The sequence below is a fragment of the Mycteria americana genome, chromosome 4, assembly GCF_035582795.1.
Source record: "Mycteria americana isolate JAX WOST 10 ecotype Jacksonville Zoo and Gardens chromosome 4, USCA_MyAme_1.0, whole genome shotgun sequence".
Lineage (NCBI taxonomy): Eukaryota > Metazoa > Chordata > Aves > Ciconiiformes > Ciconiidae > Mycteria > Mycteria americana.
Window position 1 is genome coordinate 2,387,437 of NC_134368.1, and position 25,064 is coordinate 2,412,500.

At 59.7% G+C, this 25,064-nt stretch overlaps 2 protein-coding genes across 2 annotated transcripts in view; both read left to right on the plus strand.

Moving 5' to 3' along the window:
• Window positions 1-11,545: 11,545 nt before the first annotated feature.
• Window positions 11,546-21,832, plus strand: EMX1 (empty spiracles homeobox 1). The gene is made up of 3 exons (XM_075499464.1): window positions 11,546-11,924; window positions 14,522-14,706; window positions 21,353-21,832. The coding sequence occupies exons 1-3, from the start codon at window positions 11,546-11,548 to the stop codon at window positions 21,518-21,520; spliced, it is 732 nt and encodes a 243-aa protein (XP_075355579.1). The 3' UTR covers window positions 21,521-21,832.
• Window positions 12,021-25,064, plus strand: part of ALMS1 (ALMS1 centrosome and basal body associated protein) — a 358,966-nt gene continuing 345,922 nt past the window's right edge. Inside the window, exon 1 of the mRNA XM_075499456.1 lies at window positions 12,021-12,026. The gene's annotated coding sequence lies outside the window, so the exon portion shown is untranslated. The remainder of the gene's footprint in view (window positions 12,027-25,064) is intronic.

Consider the following 25,064-nt stretch of genomic DNA (forward strand, 5'->3'; position numbering starts at 1 on the left):
CACCCACCGGCTTCACTGGTGGTCCAACCGGGCCCTGCAGACCAACGGCCACCTCCATCCTGGTGGGAAAGAGCTGCCAGAAATAGGAGGTTTTCCCTGGTTTTTTATGCAGCACCCCAAAGCCAGACTTTGTCCCGTTTGCCGCTGACCCACGTGGGATGCAGCCGAGTGCATTTCAAGCCTCCTTCCCCGAATATCGAGTGCCGAGCTGCTCCCGTGGCTCCCCTGGGATTTGGGGACACCAGCCGCTCCCGACACCGTGTGCGCCCTGTCCCCTTTCCTTCAGCAGAGCTGCTGGTTCAGATCAGCGCATCCATCCTCCTCCTCCACGGCCCATCCTGCGCCACCTCTGCTGCCCATCGTCTTCCACCCGGCCTTGAAACCCTCCTGTGCCGACGCCTCAGCCCTTCCCCGATCACTGAATCATCCCGGCGGATCCTGGTCCTTCCCGTTAGGATGCCGGGGGGCTCTGGTAGACGCTCAGCACCGGGGTTTAGACCAGAAAGGACGAGCAAGTCGTGCTGCACCCATCGCTCGCCGCACCCCGTCCCATGCGGGATCCCACGGGAAGCCGAGAGCAGCTCCTTCCGTAGGGATCTCGCAGCACCCAGCCGGCAGCGTGGCCTCACCCTGCCCGTGCCACCGCCGGCAAAGCTGCCGCCGAGGCACCGCGGCGAGGCCGGGAGCCGCATTCACATTCCTGCCGCGAGCACACTTGTCAGCCGAGCTGTCAGCCGCTCCCGTAATAGGGCCACGGCGGTCACTCGTGTTGGGAGTAAACACAGCCGAATCTGAGAAAACAAGAGCAGAGCCGAGCCCGGGTGCTTCCAGCGAGGCTGCAAAGTATCAGCGCACTGGGGGGGGGATGCCCAGCCTCCCCCCTGCCTCCCCATCACCCCCCGCCGTGAACCCCCAAAAGCCCCCAGGAAGGATGCTCTGCGGCGGTGCGGTCCCCGGCATCGCAGGGGGACAGGGACGCGGCCGGCTGCTCCCGGAAGGAAACACGGGGGAAGTGGGGTTAAAAAATAAGTTGTTTGGTGGCATCGGAGCTGGCACATGGGATAGTTGGGGACAGCCCCGGCCTCGAGCTGCTTGGGGACACAAGGCAGTGGAGCCGCAGGTTGGTGATTTCTAGCAGAAATCCACCCCCAGCTTTGGCTGGAGGAAAAGCACTTTTTTATTATATTTTATTTTATTTTTAAACTAAAAAAAGGCATTTTGCACGTGCCAGAGCTGCCCTGAGCCTGGGGGAACCCCTTTAGAGAGAGGGTCCAGCCTCCTTGCCACCCTCCAGCCAGCATCCCCCCCGGGTGCCCTCCACCCCCGGGCACCTCCTGCCACCTCCAGCCACGTCCCCAGCGCTGGAGGGGACACCTCGCCCGGGTGGGACGGGCCCAGGCCCTGCGCTGGCCCCTGACGCGCAGCACAGGGGTGTCAGGGGGTGTTTGCGCCGGGGCCGGGGAGCTCGTCGGGGCTGCAGCGAGGAGGAGGAGGAGGAGGAGCAGCCCCGGGAATAATTAGCGCTGGCTCGTTCGTTTTGCGCTATTCCTCCAACTCCTAAACCCTCCCCGCAACAAAGAGGCGGCCGGCCTGAAAAGCCGAGGATTTAGGACAAAGAAGGGGCCGGGAGCGGAGCAGGGCGGCCGAGGGCACGCTGCCCCTTCGGGGGATGCAGCCCGCGCTGCCCGATGCCCGGCCGGCGGTGATGCCCTCGGTCGGGCCGCGCGCTCCAGCCCTAACTCTTCAATCTTCTTTCCCCTCTCCAGCCCGGCAGCTTCCCAGTGCCCGGCGCCGTTTCTTCACATCCAGAAACCCTAAAAAGCTGAAAACGCCACGAAATATTTTCTCTCGGCGGGGAGGGGAGAGGGCGGCTATTATCCTCATCCAAACCAAACCCGAAATGTTGGGGTCCAAAGGGTGTCGCTCCGCCTTTGAAATCTCCCGCGGCCTTTCTTCCCATTAAAACATCTCCCGGCTCAGCTCAGAAGTTTCTTCCCCACCCCCCCCCTTTTTTTTTTTAATTTAATAATAAAGCATCTCAGATCTCCGAGTTACAACTCATCTCACACCTTAGCGAGATTGCGTTTTGCACAAGCCTTTCAGCTGTTTTCTCAATCTCTCCTCTGTCTCATTCTCAATTCAGGCAGTTGCTATAGGTATGTTTTAATCCCCAGCATGGTAGATTTTAATTAGTCTTTGTACAGATGGCCAATTAACATTCATTACTTTTGCCTTGAGCGATTAATTATGAGTTTGGATAGAATGGGAGATGGAGACAGAGGAAAGATGGGCAGGTGAATAAAAAAAGGGATTTTAATCAGAGTTTGGGATTTTTTTTTCTCCTTCTTATTTATATATATACACACACACACGCAGAAAGAGGAGGGAAGAGAAAAGCGGCAACACGGTACGAGTTACGCTCCCGCTGAACCGCTTCCAGTCCCGGGGCCACGGGGATGGGCTCCGATGGGGGACAAAGATCCGGCATCTCCAGCCGGCGATGCTGCGGGGCTCGGGGGCCGCGGTCCAGCCGAGCCCCATCTCAGGGATGGGGAAACTGAGGCAGGGAGCGCCGGGGCGGCATGCGGCTCCCCGGGCACAGCCAGGCGCCCGGGCTGGAAATCAGTACACCAGGCCGGATTCAGATGCCTGAGCATCACGGTTTTGGGGTTGTAACTGGGTGGTGGGGACGGCCAAGGGAGCGGTGACACGCTGCCACCTTCTCCTGGCTGAACCCGTGTGGTGGTGTGCAGGATGGGGCCCGTAATTCTCCCCGTGCAACACCCGTTGACACGTCGCTAATTCTTCCTAATTGATTTTTCACACTGGCGGGAGGGAGACGGTGACATCCAACAACAGAGCCCTGATGTCGCGGCTTTCTCCTCCGTGAAAGGGGCCGGCATCCTCCCCCCGGGGCCGACATACTTCTCCCCGGCCCGGGTAGCCATGGTGAGATGTTGCCCAAATCCTTTCACCGCCGTGCCGCCTTGCCGCTGGAGGCTGGCGATGCTCCGCGCTACCCGTGCCAGCCCGCTCACGGCAGCTATTTTCAGGCACGCAGGCAAGCCGGCAGGAAAAATTAAAATAGCAAAAGCCCCCGGGGCCGTATCCTGCCCCGGTTCCTTGGCGGAGCGGGATGCACCCACATTTCGTGCCGTCCCAGCACGCGTGAACCGGCAGCGGGTTCTGGATTCGGCGTTTCTGGGTTATTTTGGCGGCGGGCGAGGAGTGCGCATGGCGCGGAGCGAGCAGGGGAAGCTGGTGGGGAGATGGGGAAGGGCCTGATCCTGCTCACTTCTGGGGAGCCTCCCTCGACGGCAGGCGGGCACGGAAAAGGGGAGTAGCGTAAGGATGCTGCACGGCAGAATCCATCCCGCAGGACTTGGAGGGCTCCTCACGGCGCCGCTGGCTGGGATTTTACACCCGTTCTGTTGAAATCTGGGGATTTCTTTTTTAGTGTTTTACATTTTGGCCCCAAACCTCTCGAGCTTGGCGTTTCTCCGCAGCACAACAACTTCTCTGAAATCAGCCACTTAGGCAGCGGAGGGGGGTCCGGATCCCTCCCTGCATGGCAGGGATGAAGCCGCTGCGCCCTGTACCCGCGGCGTGGCTGGAGGATGTGCCGCCTGCATCCCGGTGTGGTCCCTGGGTGGATGTGCCGCCTGCGTCCCGGTGTGGTCCCTGGGTGGATGTGCCACCGGCATCCTAACATGGTCCCTGGGTGGATGTGCCGCCTGCAGCCTGGCGTGGTCCCCAGGTGGATGTGCCACCGGCATCCCAGGGTGGTCCCCGGGTGGATGTGCCACCGGCATCCTAACATGGTCCCTGGGTGGATGTGCCACCTGCATCCCAGCGTGGTCCCCGGGTGGATGTGCCACCGGCATCCCAGGGTGGTCCCCGGGTGGATGTGCCACCGGCATCCTAACATGGTCCCTGGGTGGATGTGCCACCTGCGTCCTAACGTGGTCCCTGGGTGGATGTGCCACCTGCATCCCAGGGTGGTCCCCAGGTGGATGTGCCACCGGCATCCCAGGGTGGTCCCCAGGTGGATGTGCCACCTGCGTCCTAACGTGGTCCCTGGGTGGATGTGCCGCCTGCACTCCGGCGTGATCCCTGGGTGGGTGCCCATCCCAGGCAGCACAGGTAGCTGAGCCCATGGGGATTCACTGCCAACGGTGCTTGAGCACTGGCTCAGCTCATCCCACTTGTAAGCTGGTGACACTGCACAGAGGTCCAGGGAACGGGTGGGTGCCCTGGAGCATCAAAACGATGCTGGGCCCCCACCCCAAGGGACTTCGCCTCCTGCAGACACCTCCGTCCCCACACTTGTGAGCTGGATCCGGCCTCTGCGACCTGCAGGGACGAGCGTGGCCTCGGCCAGACCATCCCCACCAGCAAACCCCGATTTTGCAGGGTTTTTTTCCAGGTGAAATACAGATGGGACGTACGGGAGCCGACGGTCCCTGCTGCCTCCAAGGGTAACCAAAACCCCCCGCGCCGGCTCAAGGCTTCGTCTCGGGCGAGGAAGAGGAGGGCAGGAGCGCGGGCGCCTCCGTACGGCACCGTCCCCACCTGCAGAGCGGTGGCAGGGTATGGCCCTCTCTAAGTATACGCCATTGAAATGTGCACATTTCCTAAAAGCAATATGGAACAGCTAAATATACTGCTCACAAATCTGTTTACACTAATAATGGCTGGGAGCCTGCCATCCATATGACTGCAAGGAACCATTGATTCAACATAAATTAACTGAAAATTACTTGCGAGAGGGAGAAACTCACGGCATTTTATATTTCTTTTTTTTTCCCCCTTGTCTTTTTTTTTTCTTCCCCCCGCCGGGGAAGGGGGAAACGCAGAGACATTGGCACCTCTGCTACCAACAGCCATGGCTGTGCCTGGCAGCGGCTCCGCTCTCTCCTCGCCGGTCCCTCTCCCCATCCGCGGCGATGGGGACCGGGATGCCCGGCGAGCCGGGATTTTCCATCCCAGCACCGGGGACTCGAGCTGCCACCAGGGCCAAAGGAACACAATATTTACCTGTTTTCCAAGAAACATCAACGGAGATGGAAGGGCCCGAGTTATTATTTTGGCACGGGCAGATTGCTAACTTGTTTAAATTTAAAAAAAGGGGGGGGGGGGGGAGAAGAAAAAAACCCCACCAGAACTGGCAGCTCCTCGCATATTAGTCGAAATGCTGCAGACTTGGCTCCCGCTCACCTCCGCAACATAATGTTAAATGGCATCAAGACAGTATATCAGTCATTTACATATGTTGCTTATAGACGCCAAACTTATTAACACAATAAAACTGCTGCTAAGAAGCTTTCCTGCCTATTTTTCTCCTGGAGAATGTCAGTGTTGGAAGCACCTAGCCGCCTCGTATGAAAACACCCGGGGTTGCCTTTCATATGGCACCCGGGAAAATAAATATATGAATCAGCCGGGGTCCCCCTCCGACCACTTCCAAAGCAAAGCAGGAGGAAGATTCATTGATTCCGAGCGTTGCGCATCGGAGGAGACCACCAGCACCCAGCCCACCCGGCAGCACCCTGCGAGCCCCGGCATCCCCCCGAGGCACGCTGCCTCCCGGGACAGCCACCCGGGCGGGATGGGACGGCTTCACCCTGGGACTGGCTTTAAACCCCCCTGCTTCGAGCTGTCCCCAACTCCCTGCCCTCGCAGCCGAGGTCTGGAAACGCTGGAAGGGGGACCCCGGCTGATTCATATATTTATTTTCCTGGGTGCCATATGAAAAGCAACCCCGGGTGTTTCCATACGAGGCGGCTAGGTGCTTCCAACACTGATGCTCTCTGCGCAGGAAAGGAGGCAGGAAAGCTTCTTAGCAGCAGTTTTATTGTGTTAATAAGTTTGGCGTCTATAAGCAACATATGTAAGCGGCTGATACACCGTCTTGATGCCATTTCACGGTATGTTGCGGAGGTGAGGGGGAGCCAAGTCTGCCGATCTCCCCTAATATAACGCTGCGTGGTCCCCGTGGGGTTTTGGGGGGACTCTCCCAGCATCTGAGCGGGGACAGCCCCTCTCCCCATAGTTTCTTGGCCCCCGCAACGGTGCAATCTTGCAGGGGATCTTGCTTTCTTAGCTGTTGGAGCAAAGCCGGCACAAGCCCGGGGGGGTCCGACGTGTGGGTCACGCTCCGGTGCCATCCGAGGGAGCGCCCAAACCCTCCCCAGGGCCGGAGGCGTAATTTCCTGTGTCGAAATTTCCCGAGCTCTCCTAGAAAGACATTTTTGCTGTAATTATGACCCTGTCAGGCATGGAAAAGCATTTCTAAGGGTGACATCCTATAGCCCTGGAGGGAGATACATGGTGGGACATTAGCTGGGAGACCAGTCTTCAAACCCCCAAAACCAGTGGGGAGGGCTGGCTGAACCCAAACACCATGGCTGAGCTCTTCTTCGTGCTGTCAGTGGTGTAAACCCTCAAAAACACCCCCAGGAATCACAGTGCTAAAGCACAGAGCTCGGGGACCCCCGGGACCCCCACAGCTCTGCCCCCTGATGCCGTACCCGCTGTCACCCCAGCGGGTCCCCAAGAAGGACCGCACCCCGTGCCCCATGGCAGGTGATGCCACCCAGGGAGCCGTGCGTGCTGCTGGTGCCTGCGGCATCAGCGCTGCTCTGACAAGTCGTGTCACAAGCAGGAGGTGGAGATGCTGCCCCAAAACCCCGTGTTTCAGTGCTGCTGCCCAAAAACTGTGTGTTTCAGTGCTGCTGCCCTCCGTGGGCCCCGGCGTGGGTGAACCAGCTCATCGCCCCGCTCAACCCGTAGGCAAACAGGGGACATGGGGTCCCCAAGGTCAGGCACAAGGTCAGGACAAAGGTCCCCAAGCGCCCAACCTCTGCACATCACTTTCAACTAATGAGTCGCAATGACTTTCCCCAAAACCGCATGGTCCTGTGGGACCACCTTGCCGAGCAGAAATGACTGGAGCAGTCTCTGTCCCGGGTGTGGGTGCAGCCCCAGTGCAGGTACGGGCATTGCCACCAACGGCTGAGGGTGCCGCAGCTTTCTGAAAGGCTTTGTCAGGGCTATGGGCATCTGCACGATCATCTCGAGATGTTTCAAGGCTTGGAGATGATCCTTTCAGGAGCTGGGGGTTTCAATGTCTACAAGGAGCCAGGTGCAAAATCCTGTTTGCTTTGAAAGGGCAAAATTCCTGTTCATGACGCTTGGCTGCAACCACCGAAGCCACAGCTGTGTCCACACCGAATGGCCTTCAAGATCTCCCACCGCTGAGTATGTCAGAAGCCCACCAGGACCCACCACACCAGAGCCCACATCTGTGCAGGGTTTCTGTACCAACGTAGCACTCAGGCCATGCTGGAGAGGCGAGGGTGGATGCAGGCTCCATGGAAAAGCCACTGTGACCATTGCGTAGGTGGAGGAGAACCCAGCAGCATCTTCCCTTGCTGGACTGACCGCTTCCAGCCCATAGCTATGTGGTCTGGGTGGCTTCCCATTCCCGGGCTCGGTGGTGGGATCCTCTCTCAATATCAGCCTGACTCCATAAACTTAAGTTATCTCCCATTCATCCATGTCAATGTACATATCTAGCACCATCCCCACCATTCCCATGTCATCTCCATCCATCCATCCTTCCATCCATCCTTCCGTCTGTCTGTCCATCCATCCATCCATCCATCCATCCATCCACCATCGATGGACCAGTTGACAAAACCACCTTAAAAAAGGGAGACGGAGGGAGGTGAGATGAATAACCTGCGGAAGCCCACCGGCTTGTGCAGGGACGGCTTATTCCAGTCCAGAATATCCCTGAACCAAGTGAAAGAAAAAAACCCTAAAAGCCAAGGAAGCAGGAGAGGGGGAGCAGCCCGGGACAGGCAGGCTCCGGACCTCCTCGTCCCCCCCAACCCAAAATACAAGCCCATTCCTCCCTTCTTCACTTCGGGGTCGCACTTGAAGGATGCCGAGAAGAAATCCGGGCAGGGCGAGGAGCTGTGCCCACGGGAAGAGCAGGTGGGAGAGCTTTGGAGGAAATGATCCAGCACTTTGAAGTCTGGTCAACTTTTAACATCCCGGCAAGCTGCACCCGTGGCCACGCTCCGGGGCCCGGGGCCTGATTTTCCACATTCTGCCCTTTGATGCTGGAGGCCGATGTGTTACAGATTAACGTGGCGGGGGGACGGACTGCACCTGCCGGCAGTGTGCCGGATCCGGCCCCGGCAAAGCCTGCCTGCTCCTGCCGGGGCTGCTGCGGAGCGAGGAAGGGGTGCAGGCAGGGATTTGAGTCCAGGCAGGGGAGCGGCGGCCGGGGCTGGGGGATGCAGGTGGATGGGGATGGACCCGCTGCCCGTCCCCAAGCATCCCCGGAGCTGACCCTCTACCCCCAACCCCAGGGCCAGTTTTTGGTGCCTGTCCTGTCCCCCTCGCCCTCTCCTTCCTTCCTCTTTCGTTTGCTCCTTGGAAAATCCTCGCTGTTGTATTTTAACGGGCATCAGACCCCCCCTTTCCCCCCACCAGCACCCCCTAATCCCATTGCAGCACCCCTCTGCCCAGCCCTGCCTGCCCACCGCCGCTGCCGGCCGCGTCCCTCCGCCGCGCTGGCACGCTCTGCGGCTCTTTCGTTAAAAAAGAAAATGTCTTTCTCCTCCACCCAGAGCTCCTCCTGGCCAGGAACCCAGCGGGAAGGCAGGCTGCTCCCGGCTCACCTCCTCCCAGGGACGCGGGGGCTGAAGTTTTCCTCTTAATAAGCCGGGGACCCCAGGGGCCAGAGCACGGCACCCGCATGTTATTCCCGTGGGGGATAAAGAACCTGCCTGAATTATCCTGGAGGTGGGAGCAGGCCTGGGAGCGGCAGGGGGAAAAAGAAATGTAAAGATAAATTTGGGTTTCTCTCCCGGTTTCAGTGCAGCAGCTGCCCGGCTCCCTCCAGAGCATCCGGGGAGCCTCGCCTGGACACCGAGCCAGGACTGGAAACCACCGGGGCGGACAGGGAAAGGAAAAACAACCCCTAAAAAATCAGCTTTAAGCTTGATAATTTTCTGAAAGGGAGATTTAGCCCCCAAACCAAAGCAGCTCCCCCCAAAACGAGGCTCCTCGGGAGACGGGGGGGCGGAGGGGAGATGCTGCCCTGGGGATCCCCGCGGCGAGCAGCCAGCCCCCGGCCAGCTTTGGGCTCTGCTTCCCCCGCAAAAGATGCCGAGAACCGGCGAGCCCCCCCGAAACGAAGCCCCGGCCCCGTGCAGCGCGGCCAGAGCTGCTGCCCTGGCCCAGGCTGGGGGGCGAGGGGTGAGGGGAGGGGGGCGAGGGGTGGGGGGCGAGGGGCGAGGGCCGCAGCCAGGGAAAGCGGAAAAAATCAGTGGCTGGAGGTCAGCTGGGATAAACTGATTTCAATTAAAGTCCACAAACCGTCCGGAGCCGGGCACAGCCCCTGTGGCTGACCCCCCTTCCCTTCCCCTTCCCCATCCCTTCCCCTTGTCCTTCCCTTCCCCTTCCCCTTGTCCTTCCCCTTCCTCTTCCCTTTCCCATCCCTTCCCCTTCCTCTTCCCGTCCCTTCCCCTTCCCTTCCTCTTCCCCATCCCTTCCCCTTTCTCTTCTCCTTCCTTTCCCCTTCCCCTTCCCCTTCCCCTTCCCTTCCCTTCCCTTCCCTTCCCTTCCCTTCCCTTCCCTTCCCTTCCCTTCCCTTCCCTTCCCTTCCCTTCCCTTCCCTTCCCTTCCCTTCCCTTCCCTTCCCTTCCCCTGCCCCTTCCCTTCCCCTTCCCCATCCCTTCCTCTGCTCCTTCTCCTTCCCTTCCCCATCCCTTCCTCTGCTCCTTCTCCTTCCCTTCCCCTTCCCCTTCTCCTTCCCCTTCCCCATCCTTTCCCCTTCCCCTTCCCCTTCCCCTTCTCCTTCCCTTCCCCTTCCCCTTCCCCATCCCTTCCCCATCCCTTCCCCTTCCCCTTCCCCTTCCCCTTCCCCTTCCCCTCTCCGCCAGCCGGCTGACCCAGCCCGGCTTCTTTATTTCCATTTCGTAAGATAAAACCACATTTCAAAACCGCAGTATTTTTCTTCCCTCTCTCTCTCTTGCGGAAAAAAAAATAAAAATAAAAGCGCTTCGGGACGCGCTCGCTCCACGTTCCGCCTCCCATTTCCGCGGGGCTTCACGTCCTTCCACCGCGGGGGTGTCTCCGCGGAAAGCCCGCGGGCGCGCAGCAGCGCTGCCCTCTCCGCGGGGAAGGACCCGCGGTGCCGCGCGGGCATTGCAGCCCAGCCAAGTGGAAAACGGACTTTCGGCCCCTTTGTGCGGGCGGGGAGGGCCGGCCCCCGCCCCCGCGGGCCCCCGGGCCCCCGAGCAGAGCCAAACTGCGGAGCGAACTCGGGACCGGCCCGCGCAGCGCTGCGCGCATCCCGCCGCGCATCCCGCCGCGCATCCCCCCGCGCCGGGGCAAGCCCGGCCAAAATTCGAGTGCTTGGTTGGCTGGGGTTTTTTTAAAAATTATTTTCATTTTTTTTATTCCCGGCGCAGGATCGGACCCGTGGGAAGAGCGGGCTTGGGGCCGGGGGGCCGGTCCTGCCGTTGGAGGGGGGTACGCGGAGGGGAGCGGAGCTTGCGCGGGAGGCGGGGAGCCGCGGTGGGGCGCGGGGGAGGGCTGTGCCTCCCCTCCCGCCCTCCCGGCCGGCAGCTCCGCCAGCCGCGGAGTTACACACCGCCGGTGCGGGCTTTTTTTTTTTTTTGTTATTTAAAAAGAAGAAACGGAAAAAAGAAGAAAAAAGAAGAAAGAAAAAGAAAAAAGAAAAGAAGAGAAAAGAAAAAAGAAAAGAAGAGAAAAGAAGAGAAAAGAAAAGAGAAGAAAAGAAAAGAGAAGAAAAGAAAAGAGAAGAAAAGAAAAGAAAAGAAAAGAAAAGAAAAGAAAAGAAAAGAAAAGAAAAGAAAAGAAAAGAAAAGAAGAGAAGAAAAAGAGAAAAGAAAGAAAAGGAAACAAAAAAGAAAAAAGGGGAAAAAGAAAAAAGAAAAAAGAAAAACAAGGAAAAAAGGAAAAAAAGAAAAAAAGAAAAAAGGGAAGGAAAAAAGAGACGATTTTTTCCAAAAGAATTTTTAATTTTTTCCTTTTTTAATTTTTTTTTTTTTAAAAAAGAAGACGGGGAAAAAGCCCCGCAGCCGCAGCCCCTCTCCCACAACTTCGCGGCGCGCCTGCGGGAGCGGCTCCAGTCCAGTTTTTCGGGCGCTCTCTGCCTCCCCCTGCCCGCCCTGCGCTGCCTCCCTCCCCTGCCCGCCCTGCCCGCCCCGGCCCCGGCCCCGGCCCCGGCCCGAGCAGGTGCGGCCGCCCCCTCCGCCGGGCCCCGCCAGGTACCGGCCGTATTTGTACCGGCTGCCCGGGGCTTGCGGGTGCGTGGGCGCCCGCGGGTGGGCGGCGGGGCGTGTGCGCGCCGTGTGTGTGCGTGTGTGTGCGCGCGTGTGTGTGTGTGTGTGTGCGTGTGCGCTGCCCGGGGGGAGGTTTCTTGCACACGCACACACACACACACGCGCGCAGCCGGAGGAACAGCCCCGCTCCGGCCCCCCCCCTCCTCCCGGCTCAAACCATGTTCCAGCCGTCTGCGAAGCGCTGCTTCACCATCGAGTCTCTGGTGGGCAAGGACACCCACCTCGGCCCCGAGGAGCCCCCGCGCCCCGCCGCCCTCGCCTACCCCGGCCCCGGCCCCGCCGCCGACGCCGCCGCCTTCGCCCCCGGCTTCCAGGGCGCCGCCGCCGCCGCCGCCGCCGCCGGCCGGGCCCTCTACGGCAGCGCCGAGCTCGTCTTCCCCGAGGCCGTGGGGCACCCGGCGCTGCCCGTCGGGCCCCACCAGCTGGGGGGCTCGGCGCTGCCGCACCCCCACTCCTTCTTCGGGCCGCAGCACCGCGACCCGCTCAACTTCTACCCCTGGGTGCTGCGGAACCGCTTCTTCGGGCACCGCTTCCAAGGTGAGCTGCGGGCGCGGCCGGCCGGCTCCGCCGCCTCCCGGGGCGCGCAGGGGGGCGCGGAGCGAGCGCTGCCGCCCGCCCTGCCCGGCTCCGGCCGGCCGCGTCCCCCCCCGCCGCCCCGGGGCCGGTTAACGGGGGAGGCCGAGGGAGACCCGGAGGCAAAACCTGTTGCTGCGGTGCCTGCAGGCACGGCCGGCGCTCCGGGCGCTTGCACGCCGGTGCCGAGCGCGCTTGCACGCCCGGCGCTCGGCGCGTTTGCACGCTCGGTGCATTTGAACACCGGGTGCTCGGTGCGTGTGCGCGCTCGGTGCCCTTGCGCACCCGGTGCCGGGGCGCGTTTGCACGACCCGGTGCTCGGCGCGTTTGCACGACCGGTGCTCGGCGCGTTTGCGTGCTCGGTGCGCTTGCACACCCGGTGCCGGAGTGCGTTTGCACGCTCGGTGCGTTTGCACGCTCGGCGCATTTGCACGGCCGGTGCCGATGCGTTTGCACGGCCGGTGCTGGGCGCATTCGGCCGGGGGCGGGGGGGCCGGAGCGGGTCCCGGCCGGGCACCGCGGGGCTGCCGGGGCCGGGACCGGCGCTGCCGCCTCCCTGCGCGGCCCCGCGGCCGGGAGCCGAGCGGTTGGGTGCCTGCATCTCGGGAACGAAGGGGAAGATTGCGGGGGCTCTGGGCTGCGCAGCGAGATCTTGTTTGATTTTATGGCTCTTCTCGCTTTTCTTTCTCTTTCCTTCTTTCTCTTTCTCTTTTTTTAATCTTTTTTTTCTCTCTTTTTCTTTCTCTTTTTCTTTCTCTTTTTCTTTCTCTTTTTCTTTCTTTCTTTCTTTCTTTCTTCCTTTTTCTCTCTTTCTCTCTTTCTCCTCTTTCTCTCTTTCTCTCTTTCTCTTCTTTCTCTTCTTTCTCTCTTTCTCTTCTTTTTCTTCTTTCTTTTTCTCTTTCTTTCTTTTCTTTTTTGTTGTCTTTTGTTTCTTTTCCTCTGTCTCTATCTCGTTCCTTTCTCTTTCTTGTCTTTCTCTCCTTTTCTCTCTCTCTCCCTTTCTTATTTTCCTCTTTCTTTTCCTTTCTCCGTCTGTGTCCTGTCCCTTTTTCCTTTCCTTTCCTTTCCTTTCCTTTCCTTTCCTTTCCTTTCCTTTCCTTTCCTTTCCTTTCCTTTCCTTTCCTTTCCTTTCCTTTCCTTTCCTTTCCTTTCCTTTCCTTTCCTTTCCTTTCCTTTCCTTTCCTTTCCTTTCTTCTCCTTTTCTCCTCTCCTCTCCTCTCCTCTCCTCTCCTCTCCTCTCCTCTCCTCTCCTCTCCTCTCCTCTCCTCTCCTCTCCTCTCCTCTCCTCTCCTCTCCTCTCCTCTCTTCTCCTCTCCGCCCCGTCCCCTCGCTGTCCCCGCCGCGATGCCCCGGGGGCCCGGCCCGGCGCAGCCCGCACTGGGGTTATCTGCTGGGCACCAGCCCCGCGCCTGGCTCCGGGCTCCGCCGGGGATCGCGGCCGCTGCCGGCGGCGCCCGGGGGCCCCGGCCCGCCGGGACACGGCCCCGGCCCGGGAGCGGCTCCGGGGCACTCCCGGCCCCGGCCCCGGCCCCGGCCCCGCTCCCGCCCGAGCCGCCGCCGCCCGCTGCCTCCGCGGGTCCCCGGCTGCGCCGCGCCCGGCCCGGCCCGGCCCAGCCCCTCCGCCCGCGGCCTCGGCCCTTCCCGCCCGAGCCGGCCGCCGGCTGCCGTCTCGCCCTTCCCTTCGGCATTTTTCTCCTTTCTTTCGTTTCTTTCCACCTTTTCCTTCTCTCTTTCCTTTCCTTCTTCCTTTCCTTCTTTTTGTTCTTTTCTTTCCTTCTTTTCGTTCTTTGCTTTCCTTGTTTTCGTTCTTTGCTTTCTTTCTTTTCCTTCTTTCTTTCCATCTTTCCTTCTTTCTTTTCTTTCATTCTTTCTTTCTTTCCTTTCTTTTCTTCTTTCGTTTCTGTCTTTTTTTCCTTCCTTTCTTTCTTTCCTTCTTCCTTTTTCTTGCTTCTCACTTTCCTTCTTTCTTTCCTTCTCCCTTTCACTCTTTCTTTTCTTGTCTTTCTTTCTGTCTTACTTTTCTTTCTTTTTCTTTCTTTTTCTTTCTTTTTCTTTTTCTTTCTTTTTCTTTCTTTTTCTTTCTTGCTTTCTCTTGCTTTTCTTTCTTGCTTTCTTTCTTGCTTTCTTTCTTCTTTCCTTCCTTTCTTTCTTGCTTCTCCCTTTCTGTCCCTTTTTTTTCTTTTCTGCCACTTTCTCAGGCTGTCTCTCTCTTTCTGCTCTTTTTTATCTTCTTTTTCTCTCTTTCCCTCTGTTTTTCTCTTTCTCTCTCTCTCCTTTCCCTTCCCCTCCCTTTGCCCCCGTGTCCAGGTGCCCCATGGGACAGAAGGCAGCCGGGGAGGGAGCTCGGCCGCACCGTGAGCACTGAGGTGCTCGGGGGGGGGGCCGAATGCTGCAAGCCTGGGGTGGGGAAGTTGCCCAGGGCCCCCCAGTATCTCCTTGTCTGTCCTCCCCATGTGTCAGGGCAAGAGGGTCTCCCCAACATCCTCCCCCGGTCCCACCGAGGGGGAGCTGCAGGGCTGGGGGTGCTGGCGCGGGACCCTGACTCCGCACTCTGTCCGCAGGGAGCGAGGTGTCCCAGGAGAGCCTGCTCCTCCACGGCCCCTTCGCCCGCAAGCCCAAGCGCATCCGCACCGCCTTCTCGCCGTCGCAGCTCCTGCGGCTGGAACGGGCCTTCGAGAAGAACCACTACGTGGTGGGCGCCGAGCGCAAGCAGCTGGCCAGCAGCCTCAGCCTCTCCGAGACCCAGGTACCCGCCCGCCCACCCCACAGCCGTCAGTCCCACCGTCCGTCCGTCCGTCCTTCCGCGGGTGGGAGCAGCTCAGCATCGGGCGGCAGAGACGGCGCCGACCCCGTGCAGGGCTGGGGCTGCGCTTTGCGAAATCCCAGCTGGGTTTGTCCAGGAATCCCGCGTGGAAACGGTGGCCGAAGCGCGCGGATTCGCGTGGGCTCGGGGTGGGTTTGGGGTTTGATTTTTTGCCGCAGCGTTTGGTCGTTATGGTCGTGCCCAGCGGGGCTTGAGGCTGGGAACGCAGGTCTTGCGTGGTGCCGCTCTCCGGAGTGATTTTCTGGTGTTACATCTTGCTTGCTTGGGGTGTTTTTTTCCCAAGAGCAATATACGGTTTTAAAAATCCCGTGGAAAAAGGAGCAGCAGATGAGACCCTTCCCCGGAGAGCTGCAAAACCGCCCTTCAGTTGTGCTCTTTTGGTGTTGTACACAAATACCGCGGTGCCTGAAAGTCAGGATGGGTGCAACGATGGGTGCCTGCCGAAGGGCATTTATTTCTGCTGCAACTTTCTGATTTTTTTAGAAAAGACGTTTCCCAGGCATTTAGAAATGATGAGACTCAGGAGGACCGTAGGGAGGAAGGGAGACGGAAAAGCAAACGGTGCTGGGGGAAAACAGGGGAGTCGGGGCTGAGCATCTCTGTGCGTGTCCAAGCCCGGTGTCCTGGCGAGCAGCTATTCCCAAATGCTGCGGGCGAAGGTACGCTATTTCCCATCATATTCAGTAACTGAGTCGATGGAGAAGGTTTTCTCCAAATGCTGGCTAGGTAGTTTGGCCTATATTCTGGATTAATTTAATTTTTATCCTTTAATTCAATTGGAAAATAAAGCTGGAGCCGTGGGTGTTCCCGGTACCCGCCTGGCTCATCCTTGCCGAGGCTCTGCCAAGCAAAACCTCCAAATACATCTCTGCGAGAGGGAAGTTACCAGGAGGAAAATGTCACTGTCACGGGGACAGCGGGAAACCGCAGGTGCGGGTATCGGGGAGGATGGACGGAGCCCACAGAACCCAGAGGCCGTTCGTATCCTGATGCTGATGCTCTCCCGACCCCCAGCCCTGCGGCTCGCAGGGCACGGCAGTAGCCGCCACCCCAGCTCGGGTCCGTTCCTTGCTGCTTCTGTCATCTCTCCGGGCTGAAAATGATCTAAAGGGGAAAAAAAGAAAAAACAAACCCCAAAGGTCAAAGAACAAACAGCAACTTGCCCGGGTGGAAGGGGCAGCTGCGGATGCCCGAGGGGGAGCTCAGCGACTCCCTCGGATTTTGCATTATTGCCCCGAGCCTAAATGCGATAATGCAATTTATTGGGGAAAAAGCAGCGGCATCCGTCCCTAAATCCAGGGGGAGATTGAGAAATGGAAAGAGGCAAGACAGATAGATAGATAGATTTTTTTTTTACACGCTGCAGCGTATTTTGTAGTACGGTATTTCCATGTTTTTGGAAAGCTGCTGCAGCCGCTCGGCGCAGGGTAATTCATCACCTGCGGGCAGGGAGCGAGCGCGGGTCAGGGCGGGAGGCGTTGGTGGGGCCGGGGCCGGCTCCCGGGGGAAGGAGCATCAGGCTCGGGAGCGGGACGGCAGCGAGTGTCAGCAAAGCGTCCCCGAAGGCAGCAGCAGTTGGCAGGGGGGCCCGCGGGGCAGCGGGGAAGACTTTTTCCCTTTCGGCTTTGCGGCTTTAGAAAAATAATCTTTTAAAAAAATTTTCTTTGAATTACCGGGAGGGAAATAACCCCAATGTGCAGAGGGATGTGATACGGGATGGGCATCAACATAGCGGGACTGGCAGGGTGCAAGAGCCAGCCTGACCGGTGGCTGTGCCAAAGGCAGGCATCATTATTATTATTATTGTTGTTGTTGTTGTTGTTATTATTATTATAATATATCCAGTGACGAATCCGACACGCACGCAAACCTCCCGTGGCAAACCACCCCCTGCCCTCCGTGACACACGTCCCCAGCGTGACGCCGGGTGACACAGGCACGTTTTCAGCCGGTGCAGATACCCAGCCCCGCGTCCAGCCCCACGGGTGGGTCTGCTTGCTTATTTCCGAGTGGGTGTAGCCGCTCCGAGAAGGGGCTGGCGGTTATGGCTGGGCCTGGCCCTATTTCCCAGCCGCTTTGCCCCCCGGAAAAGGGAGCTTTGCTCTTTGGGCTGGGCCCGCTCCGGGTCCCCCAGCCGGGGAGCAACACCTGGAGCAGCCCAGGGGGAAGGTGAAAAGGGTAGGGGTACCTGCCCCGCGTCAGGAAATGCCTTGGGATACAGGGTGGGGAAGGGTGGAGGTGCTTAACCCCTTCCCATCCTTTCTCCTACCAAGCAGCTGCGTTAGTCTGGGATAAGACAGGCCCACGCAACAACGGAAAAAAAAAAAAAGGGAATGGGAGAAAATCCCGCAGCAGCGCAGGGTCCCAAAGCAAACGCCAGCGGTCAAGAAGGGGGATCAGGCTGCAGCGTGCGTAGGGAGGGCTCGGCAGGGCACGCGGGGTGGCCTGCGCAAGAGGAGCCGTCCGTGGGGTTTGTGCGTGCCGGGATGACGCGGGGGGGGACACGGTGTGCGTGAGCCGGATGGCGTAACGAGCCCGGCGGTCGGCGTGCCGCGGGGGTGCCAGGCAGCGTGGGTGCACCGGGGCTGGCGTGCCGGCGGTGGGATGCCTGTGCCGGGTAGGTGGGGAGCGGGGAGGAGGTGGGGGTACCACGCTGTGTGCCGTGGTCGTGCCGGGCTGGGCGACACAGGCGGTCACACCGCTGTGCCCATCGCCGGTGGCGTCAGGTTGCTTCACCGCCCGGGGGAGCACGCTGGGCTGGGAAATAACTTCCCTGAGTTAATTTTGCACGACGCAGCCTGCCCGTCCGGGCAGAGCCTCTCCATCCCCGGCAGCGCGTGGTGCTAACCCCACTTGGAGTCTCAAATCTGCCTTCCCAAAGCAAAGGCCTCACCCTGGCTCCTGCCAGCAGGAGGTTTGGGGCGATTATGGAGACACCCGACATCCCGGCATCCCCTCCCGACATCGTGCGTGCAGGGATGGAGGCACAGCAGCCCCAGCCGGCGGGTCAGGGCCGGCCGGGCATCGCAGACGCTCTGGCCGGAGCGGTAATAATTAACCGAGCGAATGCCTGGGAGTCACAGGAGGAGAAAGATGCACGTCCCAGATACAGCCGGAGAGCGGCCGCGCTGCGAAGCCGGGTGTGCCGGCTACCCTGCGCTCCGTCGGGGCCGAGCCTGCTGGGACTGGCGGTGGTCCCCCGCTGAGGACTGTCCCCAAAAATAAGCTCTTAAAAGTTTTGGGGTGTTTTTAGAAGAAAAGTCCTGGCTGGGACTGCAGGCGTAAGCGAGGGTGCAGCGCTGATGCCTGGGGAGCTCCGCTGCCCTTCGAGGTGACAGCACGGCAGAAGTGGTGTCGCTGCGTCTGGCCCCAAGCGACGGCGGGGCTGGTCCCTCTCGGTCACCACTCAGACCCATCCCCGTGCCCTCAGCCTTCGGCAGGGTTTGGGTCACAGGGCCGTCGTCCAGGGGAGCCGCACACGAAGCCACCGGATTTCAATTGTCCCCAGCTTGGTGACGGCAACGTCACCTTTCGGGCAGAGCTGCTTGTCTGGGTGCTGTCGGCATCCCCGAAGCAGAGCGTGATTTCCCGGTGGACGCGATGGCCCGCAGGGTGTTGCAGGGGTGGGAGCGCATCGCGTGTGCAGGCGAAGCGGCGGATGGGAGCTGTGTATAGAGGCAGGACCGGGATGCAGGAGCCGTCCAGGGACCGTCCCCATCCCGCAGCAGGAGCGTGGGGACGGTGGTGACCCCGGAGGGCAGGGCCAGCCCCGGGGAGCGGCCGGGCAGGGACCCCATGAGCATCACACCGGTCGGATGCACAAACACCCGGCATGACAACGGTTAATGCGGCGAGGGTTTGGGAAGGGATAAAACCCCCTGAGCTTGGGGGTTTAAACCAATTACTCTCGGAGTCAGGATGAGGCATCGTAGGGGGCAGCTTATCCCCCCGTTGCCCACTGTGAGGTTCTCACACTTCTCTCATTGTGGCTTCTGGCCCGTTGGAGCGAGGGATATGGTATTGGAGGGGTCAGGGAGCCCATCCAGCCTGGAAACATCCCCATTCCCGCAGCCGAAACAGTTGGGAAGTGCAGGGGAGCCTCATCCCACAGGAGACGGCCGTACCCGGCTGGGTTTCTCTGAGCTGAACCAGAGGAGGAAAGGCTTTACGTGCCGGAGCCGCTTCACACCCACCCCTGATTTCCACAGAGCCTCACTCAAGCATCTTAATTGCTTTATGCCTTAGTTTCCCCTTCTATAATTTAGGGATAAGGCAACTTCCCTGCTCCCAGAGGGCTGAGAGCTTTAATTAAAGTTTGCAAAGTGCTTTGCAGTCGTTGAATGAAAGGCGCCAGCTCCGTATTGTTCCAGAAATGCCCCAAAGCTAGGAAAGCAAATGGTTTGAGTCCAGGGCGGGGGGGGGGGGTGTTATAATATATACCGGTGCCATAAAGCAGCCGGTTCGATAGACTAAGCGTGCCTGGAAGTCAAGGGCTCGTACTGCGCTGGCTGCGCGGCAGCCTGCAAGGGTTTTGCTCACCTGGGGAATGCAGCGAGGGGTGAACGCTGGCCTCCGCCTCGCTGCGAACGGCTCCAGAGCGGAAAGCAAGGGGCGCTTGCAATTAATGCTGAAGGAGAAGGGGGAAAGGGGGCGACGGTCCCAGGGGACGAGGCGCGGCAGCGGCTGCTGGAGGGGCTGCGGGCACCGCAACACCTGCGAGCGGGTAAATGCTTCAGCCCGGCCTGTGCTGCGCTGGCAGCGGCGGCCGAGCAGCGGCACCTAGTGTCCTGCGGGCCCGGGCCGCCGGGCAGCATCCCGCACCCCTGCCTGCAGCATCCCGCACCCCTGCCTGCAGCATCCCCCACCCCTGCCTGCAGCATCCCCCATCCCTGCCTGCAGCATCCCGCACCCCTGCCTGCAGCATCCCCCATCCCTGCCTGCAGCATCCCGCACCCCTGCCTGCAGCATCCCGCACCCCTGCCTGCAGCATCCCCCATCCCTGCCTGCAGCATCCCCCATCCCTGCCTGCAGCATCCCGCACCCCTGCCTGCAGCATCCCGCACCCCTGCCTGCAGCATCCCCCACCCCTGCCTGCAGCATCCCCCACCCCTGCCTGCAGCATCCCGCATCCCTGCCTGCAGCATCCTGCACCCCTGCCTGCAGCATCCCCCATCCCTGCCTGCAGCATCCCCCATCCCTGCCTGCAGCATCCCCCACCCCTGCCTGCAGCATCCCGCACCCCTGCCTGCAGCATCCCCCATCCCTGCCTGCAGCATCCCGCACCCCTGCCTGCAGCATCCCGCATCCCTGCCTGCAGCATCCCGCACCCCTGCCTGCAGCATCCCGCATCCCTGCCTGCAGCATCCCGCACCCCTGCCTGCAGCATCCCCCACCCCTGCCTGCAGCATCCCGCACCCCTGCCTGCAGCATCCCGCACCCCTGCCTGCAGCATCCCCCATCCCTGCCTGCAGCATCCCCCATCCCTGCCTGCAGCATCCCGCACCCCTGCCTGCAGCATCCCCCATCCCTGCCTGCAGCATCCCGCACCCCTGCCTGCAGCATCCCCCACCCCTGCCTGCAGCATCCCGCACCCCTGCCTGCAGCATCCCCCACCCCTGCCTGCACGGCATCCTGCATCGCCAGCCACATGGGTGCCCACAGCATCCCACAGCACCGACCACATGGGTGCTTCAGCATCCCAAACCGACCGCCGTGTCCGTGCTGCCGTGTCCAGCCCGTACCGCGGGCCGTGCTCCCGGCGCTGGCATGGGCGGTGTGCGGGGTCGGAGCAGGATGCTCGGGGCCTCGGGCAGGCGAGGAGGGCGTCTGCTCCAAGGATGGAGACCCCGCTGCCTCTCTGGGCTCCTGGGATAGCGTTTGACCACTGTCATGGTGGAAAAGGTTTCCTGAAACCTCAATTTGGTGAATTAATGATGTATAATTGTCATTATAATCTAGCTATAATTAGCCACCTGGTTATACACAGTCCAGCCTAAGCCTAATGATGCCACCCTGGCCCTGGGACACGCCGGAGGCGTGGGGATGGCTCTGTGCATCGGCCCACGTGGTCGTTGGAGCCACGGCCGCTGTGCCCATGGCATCCTGACACCCGCGACCAAATGAAACGGTGCTGGGTTTAGCTGCTCCCGCCATGCTGTGCCGCTCGGGGCGCAGCCCAGACGCCAGGGTGACGGGCACGGGGTTGTGCCGCTGTAAGGAGGGTTCCCCGTGTGCCTGCTGACCTCGTGTCTGAAGTGTGATTGAGCGTCCTTCACCCGGCTTGGGTTTCCCCAAGGCCGGGCTGTGCAGCAAAGCGGAGCCGGGAGGCGGCAGCACCCCGCATCCTGCGACCCACCGCATCTGGGCCCCCCCGTCCCAGCTTGCCGCAGGCAGAGGGGAAACCAAGGCAGGGCAGGGTGGCCGTGGGAGCGCTCCTGGGGGGCCAGGGACTTCTTTTTTGCTGATCTCCGAGGAAAACTGAGCTTGCTGCCTGGTTGCAGCACCCATCCCTCGCCGGGGCTGGCTGTGCCGGGACCCCCGCGAGCGCCCGTCTCTCCTTCTCCCCCAGGTGAAAGTGTGGTTCCAGAACAGGCGGACGAAATACAAACGGCAGAAGCTGGAGGAGGAAGGACCCGACTCGGATCAGAAGAAGAAAGGTTCCCACCACATCAACCGATGGCGCCTCGCCACCAAGCAGTCGAGCGGAGAAGACATCGACGTCACCTCCAACGACTAAGGCAGGGACAGGCTCCTGGTGCAGCCACCATGGAGAGGAACCCGGGGGAGGAAGGGGGGACACAGGCGGCATCGCCAAACGAACTCTAGGGACGTCGCCGAAGCCACCGCCGCCACCGCCGCCCGCTGCCTTTCCTCCGGGGTGCCCGGCCTGACCGGGGACCCGCGCCCCGTCCCCCCCCGCCGCCCGGGGCGTCCCTCGGAGGTGCTTTTCGGGAAGCTCCCGCCGCCGAGCCGAGGAGGAAGAGGGGGCTGCCAGGGCGCCCGCGGCCCCGGGACGCGACCGCGCATCCTCCTCCGCGCTGGAAGCCGTCCGTCAGCCATGAGATCAAATAAAAACGTCCTACCTAGAAGCTCAATGTCCCCAACCCCTTTTTCATTTTCCTTTTTATTTTTCGCCTTTTCTTTTTTTCGCCTCCCTCCTTTTCTCTGTTGTTTTGTTGGGTTTTGTTTTTTTGTTTTGGTTTTTTTTTTTTTACACAGTTTTATTTTAATTTATTCTTTTATTTTTGTGCCTGTGTGCGTGCGTTCCCTGTCGTAGGTAGTCAGCAGCTGTAGTGTGTGTTACTGCGTGGTAATAAAAAGCAAAATGCGCTGGAAACCTGTCTGGTTGCCTCGGTGGAGGGGGGGCACAAGGGGACCGTCCCCCTCTCCCATCACCGGTCGAACGGCCACGGGGATCCCGCCGTCCTTCTTGCACGGGGGGGACTGGGTGGCACCGGGGCGGGATGGGTCCCACGGCAGCGATGGAGCCAGGAGAGCTTGGCGGCCCCATCGCAGTGGGTGCTGGGGAGAGGAGGGTGGGGGTCTCCCTCGGGGGTCCCCAGTGGAGCGGGGCCGCTGCCGGGGTGGCCGCAGGTATGAGAGGTATGCGGCGGCTTCGGGGCCGGCAGATCTTCACACCTGCGCCGGGGATTGAATGTCGGGGAGAGGCTCCAAAGAGCTCTGCTTCCCTCCCGCTCCCCCGGGAATATCCCCTGGGGACACCCCGAGACACGGGGTGCCGGGGGCTGGCGAAGGGACCCCCCGGTCCCTGGGCACTCCCGGGACCCCCAGCAATGAGGGTCTTGGCGGGGGGTCTCGGGGGACGAGGGCTGAGCGTCCTTCCCACATCTCGCCGGAGTGGGGGGGAAAGGACACTTGTAGTAATTTTTCATATATATAAAAAATATAAAATATATATACACTCAAATATAATAATTATATATGAGATACCATATTACACACTTATACACATATATACATGCAAACAATATATACACACATATGTGTATATAATGTGTGTATATATTGCATTTCGTAAAATACATGTATATATATTGTATATTATCTATAACTATAGATAATTATAGATAACTATATAATTCTAGATAATTGCATGTTTTATAATATATATTCACATATTATGCATTTATTACATAAAGTAATCTCTATATAGCTTGTATTATTTTCTATTCAATAGATTATAATTATATATAATATTATAAAATATATATACACCCCCCCCACACAAATATAACAATTCCTGCTGTTGGGAAAGCCCCCTCCCCACATCCCCTCGTGCTGCAGGGAAAAGCCCCGTCCCTGGCAGTCTCTCCCCTGTAAAACCAGCCCGTAAGAAACTCGTCTTCTTAGACGAGACTTTTAAATCCCGCCATCCGCATCGTCCTTCGCCCAAACCAGCCGCACGGAGGTCGGACCACACCGCCGAGTCTTTTGAACTCTTTTATTCCAGACAGATCCGAGTGTTACACAAAGTGTCACGGCCGATAACTCTATCGAGAAGGTTAAAAAGAGGCGGTGCGCGCGGCAGGGTGCCCGAGGGCGGCCCAGGTACCTGCGCCCGCGGAGGTCCGGCGGAGGGACCGCTGGAAGACGTGCCGGTGCTGGCCGGTGACCTCCCCTCCGTGTGCCCCGGGACTTGCCATTAACGCGGTTATAAGGTGCATTCGGATCGGGTGCCGGAGGGCGATTGCATGAGGAGGGGCAGCTGAGGATGTTGGGTGCAAAATAAACCATAAAAAAACGAGGAAAAAAAAGCCAGAAGTGGACGTTTCCCAAAGCGACCCGGGGAGATACCCAGGGCTGGGGGTATCTACCACCACCGGGACCGCTTCAAGCCTCCACCGTCCGCACACCCGACACCGGGAACGCTCCCAGAGCCGGGCCAGCTTCTCGGGCGAGCTTATTTGTACCCTAAAAATCTTTGCTCAAGGCTGTCGGGGGCTTGCCGCAACACGCCGGCAGCCCCGCGCTCCCCCCGCGCGGCTGAAGGGCATCCCAGGCTCCGGATCTCCATCACAGCCCTTCAAGAGGAGCCGACCGAAGCGGGGGGGGGGGACAGGACACACCGACATCTCTCAGCTCCACGGCATCGGTACAACCCTGAGATCTACCAGCATGGCTTGTCCCAGGGTGGCAGAGTCCGGCACGGGCCGGGTCCTCCCGCAGCCCAGCAATGCGCGGCGCTGGGGCGGGCAGCAAACGGGGCGACCCGTTGCCTGCCAGTGCTGCCCGTCCTGCCGGGACCTGCCCGCACTCTGGATGCAGAGCAGAAAAATGAGCAACAAGCAAAAAATGGAAGGAGCCGAGCCGTGCCCGAGCTTAAGGGTGGGTTCAGGACACGGGTGACACAACCCCGGGGTCGTCCCCTGGTTGTCCCCTGGCCGGCTTGGGGAGCAGCCAACAGACGCATCTTCCAGGAGGGACTCAAAACTTCTCGCTGGCACCTTTTGCTGCAACCTGGTCCTCATTATTTCTTAATTAACATATCCAAGAAATCAATTAACTGCGACATTTCTAATTAAATGCTACAGGAGATGATCATCTCATTATTATTATTATCTGCTGAGGTGAACAACTTGATGTGTGTGGCGGGTTTTTTTGCTCCCCGTTTCTTCCACTTCCCCAATTATAGGAAATAAGAAACGCAAACGGTTGGGTCGTTCTCGCAAACCGAAGGCTCCTTTTTGTACATTAGGAAAGTCGAAGAGATTAATTAGCTACTAAGTGAATGTGCATAATGTTATCATTAGCTGTTGTGTGTAGTCTTTTCTGGCACAATTTGCTGTCCTAATAAACAGTACTAATGTGCTACCGCTTTCCCAGCTCCATGCTTTTCATTTCTAATGCTGGCGGAAGAGTTGAGCGTGGTATTTCACTGCTCGCCGGCGGTCCCACCACGGATGGCAGCAACCACGCTGAGCCGGTGCCGGAACCGCTGCACCAAGGAGCCCAACCTTGAGCTGCCTGCGAGTGAAATGGTCTTGTAAGGTCCATAAGGGTCAGGTTTGTGTCTGCTGAGCCTTTCTGCTGCTTTTCAATAAAAATGCATCTCAACACCCTCCTGCGGTGGGATGGTGGTGGCTCAAAAGCTGAACCGCATCGGCTGGCTTCAGTGTCCCAGCGTGGGGACACTGCGATGTTGTGTTCCTCAAGTTTGGGTCCATGGGGCCACCAAAATGTGCTCCTCATACATGCACCTTGTCCTGCTTGCCACCAAGCCGGGGACAGCGAAGGGAAGAGCAGCGGAGATGGGGCTGCAC

What these genes read in the sequence shown, in the direction of transcription:
- EMX1 (XM_075499464.1), top strand. Translation starts at nt 11,546, where the DNA reads ATGTTCCAGCCGTCTGCGAAGCGCTGCTTCACCATCGAGTCTCTGGTG. An exon ending in CTTCGGGCACCGCTTCCAAG is followed by an intron (nt 11,925 to 14,521) that starts GTGAGCTGCGGG and finishes CTCTGTCCGCAG; the next exon opens with GGAGCGAGGTGTCCCAGGAG. An exon ending in TCAGCCTCTCCGAGACCCAG is followed by an intron (nt 14,707 to 21,352) that starts GTACCCGCCCGC and finishes CTTCTCCCCCAG; the next exon opens with GTGAAAGTGTGGTTCCAGAA.